This window comes from Limulus polyphemus, unplaced genomic scaffold, assembly GCF_000517525.1.
Source record: "Limulus polyphemus unplaced genomic scaffold, Limulus_polyphemus-2.1.2 Scaffold261, whole genome shotgun sequence".
Lineage (NCBI taxonomy): Eukaryota > Metazoa > Arthropoda > Merostomata > Xiphosura > Limulidae > Limulus > Limulus polyphemus.
This window is the reverse complement of record NW_013665871.1, coordinates 95,715-103,020: the sequence shown is the minus strand read 5'-3', so window position 1 is coordinate 103,020 and position 7,306 is coordinate 95,715. Positions and strand designations below refer to the sequence as shown.

At 30.4% G+C, this 7,306-nt stretch overlaps 1 protein-coding gene and 1 long non-coding RNA gene across 2 annotated transcripts in view; both read right to left on the bottom strand.

Moving 5' to 3' along the window:
* Nucleotides 1-801: 801 nt before the first annotated feature.
* On the bottom strand, nt 802-2,058 carry LOC111085170. The gene is made up of 2 exons (XR_002610009.1): nt 1,681-2,058; nt 802-1,064 (listed from the first exon to the last, which is right to left on the bottom strand). It is a non-coding gene; the product is annotated as an uncharacterized LOC111085170 (long non-coding RNA).
* A 421-nt stretch (nt 2,059-2,479) lies between these two features.
* LOC106478905 (WD repeat domain phosphoinositide-interacting protein 4-like) overlaps nt 2,480-7,306 on the bottom strand; it is a 21,570-nt gene continuing 16,743 nt past the window's right edge. The window contains 3 exon segments of the mRNA XM_013939483.2: nt 2,480-2,652; nt 6,212-6,330; nt 6,545-6,646. Of these exon segments, the coding sequence (XP_013794937.1) occupies nt 2,543-2,652; nt 6,212-6,330; nt 6,545-6,646 (331 nt within the window). The 3' untranslated portion in view covers nt 2,480-2,542.

Below are 7,306 nucleotides of genomic sequence, written 5' to 3'. Positions count from 1 at the left end.
CGACGTGACGTGATACTAGTCACGTGACCTCGATGTCGTAACAATATCATCCTGAAGTTAAACTTTATTTTTTTTTGTCCAAAGTGTATTCCTAACTCAGAAAACAATGCACTCAATTTTAATGATACTCCTTACCTTTAATAGCTTCTATTTGCAACTGGATTAGAAACTTGTGGATTTTTAAACCATTAAAAAAATGTTAGTTACAAGAGAAAACATCTTTTATTTTAGTCATTTATAGAATGCAACAAACAAAAATATAGCTCTAGTATGAATTGAAAATTACAAATGCAGCCATTATGCTGGAAGTTTCTAGATCTAGGCTAGTTAATTAAAATTTCAGGAAACTGAAGTCAATGATGCATTTCTTCTTCTAACACTACCATTTTCAGAAAAATAAGCACACTTTTTGGTTCAAGCAAGTTCCAGATGAAGAAGGAATTGTTTCTTCCTAACTCTAAAAGTAGGTGGGTGATGGTTGTGAAACATAATTTAAGCTTCCTGCTTTAAAATTATCATTTTAATTTGGAGTTTGACCTTGGTGTTTTCTTAGTTTAAATCCATTTAGCTTGAAATCAGAGTTAATGTTTATGAGTAGTAACAAACGGAACAAAACTAAGGCTTCTAAAATAAAATGAAAAGCATAGACTGAAATAATGCAATGTAACAAAAAGGCTTAATAATAGCTACTTTAAAAAAAGAGTATACGAGGAAAACTTTGAAACAGATAGTATGAGTTATGAAAACCAGTTGAAAGGATGGTTTTTAATGTTTCTTGATAAAAATCAACTGTGGCAAAAATCAACTTTAAGTAACTATTTTATTTGCTATTACCATGACAATAATAACCACTTTAGACAGTAGCTGATTAACATACATAGAGTTAATTATGGACAAGCAGTTATCAAAGTTTTCCATTCTAAACTCAACTGCTATCATAGTAAACAACATAGATAACTTGGTAAAACAGATATTAACACAAAGTCTCTTTAAACCAAAATAATACATGTGAAATACTAAACTTTACTGACAATTGACTTTAATCCACTATATACAATATGAATCTTCAAAATGTATAAACTATTAATTTACACGAATAACAGGTGTAAAAGTACCTTTAGCATGACTAACAACCCTCAAAACAACATAAAATAATGTATTTAATGCTTTTGTGTATATATGTAAAGAATCAACCGTTTAAAGTTGCACTTTACTTATTTATCTAATAGTACCGGATCATTTTGAAATGTTACACTCCAATTCTAACATTTGTAATACACGATCATAATCAGACAGACATAAAACCACTCGCCCAAAAACATTAAATGTTTTTTTTTAAACTATTCATCTATTCTGCATAGCCGCTAAAATAGCTTAAAACTTTGATGTCTGCAATATAGCCTTTTTGCTATCAGAGTAAGAAGAACTTGATAAGAGTCAAATCACATCAGGAAAGCTGTTTAAAAATCTTTTTTTTTTTAATGAAATAAGAACAAAATTCGGGATTTTTTATCTTCCCTTATTTAAAAGAAATTAGTTATTTTTTTCAGAACAGCAAGCAGTCAAAAAGTTTGAAAGGTAAATGTTAAAAAAGGTAAAGAGGTCAGAGCTTTAAACTGTTAAAACTGTTCTTACGTCCACTGTCTGGTTTGTGGTACAAGAGGACTTGATTTTTTTCACTTTTATTAGAGAGTAGATATAAAAAAAAATCTTAGAATGCTAAAAACCATTTAACTGAAGCTGCTACAACATGAACTATTAAAAAATTACATACAGCATCTATTAGGAAAAAACGTATAACAAAGCCAGTTCAATACTGTACACTTCCACTAAGTGAGAGCTTTTGAAGCTTCAGATAGATAAAGTAGATTATATTTGAAAAATAGGTTCAGGACTCTTACTTGCACATATCAGTGATTGTACAGTACATATCATTATTTCATTACATAATGCAAATTTCATATTATAAATGTCACACTTAACAAGCCACTAATCATTAAATATTAATAATGTAAGCACGACGCAATAAGATGGATAGCTACGTAAAATTGTCACAACTGTGAATAGAACTGCAAGAGAGAGAGACTAGAGATTTTAAAACTGAGGACTTTATTAACTTCATATTTGTTATAATAAAAAGATTTATCCTAGAAACAAAGCGCTTTAAAAAGCAAACTTCATAAAAAGTGAGTATAAGTGTTTCTTCATCGTGGCAAAGACCTGTTTTGATACTTAAATCTGTAAGTAAAATTGGTCTATATTTTGAGCATCTTAGGTCTTGTTCATTATCTTGAAGAATTAATAACTCATGCAAAAATAATAATAATAATAATGAAAACTATAATATACATTGGATAACTGGTACTTCAGTAAAAGTGAAAAGTTGTGTGTTTTTCAATAAAAATTAGAATCCTATTCAATTTTATTCTTTTAACTTTACAAACTGTAATTAGGGATTAAAAGTCATAAGTGAAATATATACTTAGTAAAAACACACAGAACAGTACTAATCACTTCAAAACTTAAATCATAACTAACTAACTCAGAAATCACTGTCTTCACAGACATCCAGATATACATCAAAAGCCTCTCGGTTACAGTTCCCTTCCTGGGTAAAGACATATTTGTGGAATGTTCCATCCACGCATATAGCTAGAAATTGGAAGGTGAAAACTATAAATCTTAGATACAAACTGATCATACTTATTAACATAAAAATTAATACTGAACTGTACTTATATTTTTTTACCATTTAAAAATAAGCTACATACATTGACAATAAATGATGTTTTATTAAAACAAAATTATGTAACCTAGATAAAGCCAGTGTGTGTCACATCATGTCATGTTTGATTTCTCAAAATAGGAGGAATTATAAAAGCCAAAATGTATTTATCGAGATAGAATAGTTTGAGTACTAACTGCCGATTGTAATTTTAGTAGTGGGAATTCAAGGGGGCTTTGAGTGTGGGGTGTCATGAAATCTTATAAGTGTAGTGAGTGTTGTAATAAGAAGCCTAAAGTAAAGATGAAGTGTGGGATCACCTAGCCTAGAGCCAAGTGCATAAAATTTATCATGAAAGTAAAAATATCGATTCAATTTTAAACTTAAATTGTTTGTGAATTAAGGTATTTTCTGTTATATCACTAACATTTTAAATAAAAAACAAACCTCTTTAATCAATGGAGACTAAATTAAGAAATAAACAAATATTTTTCCAGTTTTGAAATGTATATAAATTTCATTTTATACTTTCAGTACATAGACTAACAACAATATTAGGTAATACTTTTGTTGCTAAGCTACATGACATGAAAGCCATTGTTGGAACGTAATGTTACCAAAAAGCACTGGCTTTTCTATATATATATATTAGAAGTTGTTAATCTAACTAATTTCTACCCATAATTATTCTATGAATATGCCACAAATTCATTTCATGAATGATCTTAATTTTGATTGGCTCACAAAGGGATTTATCGATGTTTGACTGCACTTTTCTGCCTCCTTGTTGGTCAAGCTTGATTTTGCAAAATTTATTTATTTCAGTTAGCTATGAAATGTGAGGTTAGGGTATACTATGAGGTGGGGGTTGTAGTACTTGCCCCGTCATTTTTTACGGGTTATAAGCTAATGGAGATATAAATGCCAACAATAGTATTGCAGTTGCTGAAGACCAATTATAAAAAGTTAAGTCTTATTGTTGTAAATACAGAGGGCTAATCACACTTCATAAAAACATTGTGTGAGGTCCCATTGAAGGATTCCTTCATTCTTTGTGGAATGTGCTTATTCTGATGTCATGATTATGCATAATTGCACAATATTGGAATTTATATTGTAATATGCTTCTAAGATGAACAGAAATGGCAATCTTAGTCTGATATCTTGATAAAGTTTTCAGGGATCCTCCACTGTGAGTGGATGTTGATCCAAGTTCACATTTAAGCAAACCACATGCAAAGAGTACATAGGTGCACAGTCAGGTGATTTCATAGGCATATTTTAAAAGTGTAGAGCACAAACACTAATTTGACTAATAGAGTCCTGCATGTGGGTGTATTTTCCCTATATAATGCTATTCACTATATCATAGATAGCTGTGTTTGAAACTGGTGTGCCTCAAGTTTTGCATCTCTTTGCTATTTCATTAAACAAACATTCTTTCTTGGAAAGAGCTGTGAGATGTGCACTGGGAATTTACAGTGAACCAAACAAGCACTAAATGTGGAGTGCATGGGGCTTTGGCTGAAACATGCAACAACATGCCACTGCACAAGTGTCTGCAGATCATTCTTGTAAAGTATGTTTAATCCCCCATACTTATAACAAATACGTTCCTTAAGTACGTGCAAGTTTATGAAAGAATTTAATTGTAAAACACATACTTCTTATGTGTATACATCACTATTTAAATATCCAAAACATTTCACAGTTTTTTATATACTAGTGTTTTTAGCATGTCTGGTGCTTCCTCTCCTGGAAGATACAAATTCTTAGACAAGGTATGTAATATAAAGTGTTTGTTATAGAAACATGATGGCTTAAATAAATTCTATTTTGCCATTTAATAGTTGCGTGTATTTTTTATGCAAGGAAAAGCTGTTAAAGACATTATCATTATGATACTTATCAAACATATTTTTATGCTAGAAGTAACAAATGGAGGAACTTACACATCTTATAGGAATCTGAAACATCTATTGAGTAGTCTCAGAAATAGTAAGTGGCTTAAAATGAGAGATCCTTTCCAAACAAATTATTATTTTAAGTAAACTTTGAAACTTATTATGTTAGAATTGTATGGTTACATAAGTAAAATATTTTCACCTACAGTTTGTAAAAAGACAAAATTCACACACATGGGAGGTAAGATTTTTTCATGCACAGAGATGACAATACAATGATAATGGACACAGTTGTTACAAATTACATACAATTGCCCATTTATAAGTATATAAAAAGCAAGAAAAAAACATTTTGCATACAATGAGCATTGAATCATATTGTTGTTAAGGGATCTCGAGTTCGACGTACTTTAAAGTTGGAGTTTAGAAAATTAAAATTTTGATATCTTTGAACTAAACTAATAGAAAAGTTGATAGCGTATTATGTGTATTGTAGCTTAACTATTATGATGGTAATTTACAAATGATGCAAACAGTACTGGGCTTTTAATAAATTTAAATTAGTACATTTGCCTTCTACGAGATTGAGTATCTTAATCACCAAATAATAATAGTCACATGTAATTTTTGCAATTAAAGCTAATCTTGCAACAGAGAATTTGTATAGATAAGTCTGTCCCCATGATATGCTTGTTGGTATGGTGACACAATCAAGCTGATTCTTGAACACATCAACCTAACAAATTGATGAGCATACAAAATAATCACACATACACTTGGCTATACAAAGTTAAAGAATTGCCACTGTATCTAGTGGTGATGGACTAGTCAAAATAAAATTAAAAGTAAAGCTACCAAGTTTGGTACAGTGGTATAACTAGTTTAGGATACTACAATCTTGAAATAAAATATTATTCCTGTTTTAATGCAAATCAAATCAGTTTATGCTTGAAATTTATGTCATAATCAGAAAACACAATCTTTTTTCTTTTCCATTTAGTCAAAGTATTTTTTAATACTTTTATAAACTAACGTATCTTACATAAGTGTCTGTAAAAATTGAAAAATATATGATCTTCATGGAAACTAACTGCTTAAAGATCTCATTAATGTATCTTTTAAACAATGAAAAAAGTAACAATAATTTTGCATGTAACAGTGATAAAACAAGCACTGAAAGTGCTTTTAAAAATATTTAATTTATGTTTAAGCTTCTATAAAAGGGTTATACAAAAACGAAACTTCCTGAGAAAAAACATTAAAATCATAAGCATTAGTCTTCCCTTATCCCTTATTTTTAAACTTCAAAACTAATGCAGGGGCCCATTTCCAAAGAAATCATGACTAAACAATCCTTGTACACCTGGCAAGATCTTTCCTTGCTTATTGCAAGGGGCTTTAATTAAAGAACTGTGCATGTGTGAATGTTATTTTAAGCTCTCAACTTGCTACAAGGCAGTAAATGTAACTATACAATAACAGACATTTTTTATTTTAAGCATTATATACATGTTTTTGTGTTAAAAAAAATAATGATACACCTAAAATCTAAATATTTTATGAATAGTATAAACTATGTTACCATATACAGAAGACTTTGATCCAAAGGCACATATACAGGCACATTCAGCAGCCACAGTGAAGTTAGCTAGTGCCCACTGAGATTCGACATATTGGCCCAGAAATCCCATTTTTGAAAAGCTGCAGAGTCATCAAATCACAAATTATATTTTTAGTATATTGTGTACACTTACCCAATAAACATTACTCACAGCTTCATAAACAGTTACCAAAATGTTTTTTTTTTACGTTAAACAACTATTACAATCTTGTGGTCTTATTGCCATTACAAAATCACTTTTCAACTATTTCTATAAAGTATTATTTGTTGATCTAGTTAAAAGTTGTAACATACGTGGACCGTCGGTTCAGATGAGTGTTTTTTAGAGCAAATATATGGACAGTGCCTTTATCACTGGAGACACACAAGAATTCTGAGTCATGACTGAAGTTTATGCTGAAAAAGAAACAAACACAATGCTTGAAAGAGTTTATTCCCATGGAAATTAAAACGTTAATGTGACAGAAAATACAAAACTAATTTAAAACAGTTTATTTTCACTGCACTATTAGTTTAATTACAGCTGGGAGACATAAAGGTTTTTAATATCAACATGTACTAAACACAAGGACATTAATACAAAAGTTATTCTTTTGTATGAATAATTGGGAAGAAAAGGCAATAAATTAGTAATAAATAAGGAGTCCACTTGTGATGAGCCTTCTATCTCCAAGATATTAACCAGATTCTTTCATTCTTCTTATACTACTGTTACGTCTCGGTTCGTTAATTTTCCGTAACTTCGTTCCGACGAAACTTTAGCGACACAAGCCCTTTCTTAAATAAAACTGGTTTATTCTTTCTGAATATAACTTTGCAATACATTTAATTTCAACAGTCGTGCTATAATTCTCGACGAACTTCTCACGTGCTTAACAATATTCTCTCTGACTGCAGTTCAATTACTCATTACACTGTTTCCGTCATGTTGTGAACGTCTTATATATACAAGACTAATACATATCTAGTAAATGCTAGGGCATTCTTGATGGAACAGGATATTTCTAGAAAGGGGTGGCGTGATACTAGTCACGTGACCTCGCTGACGCAACACTG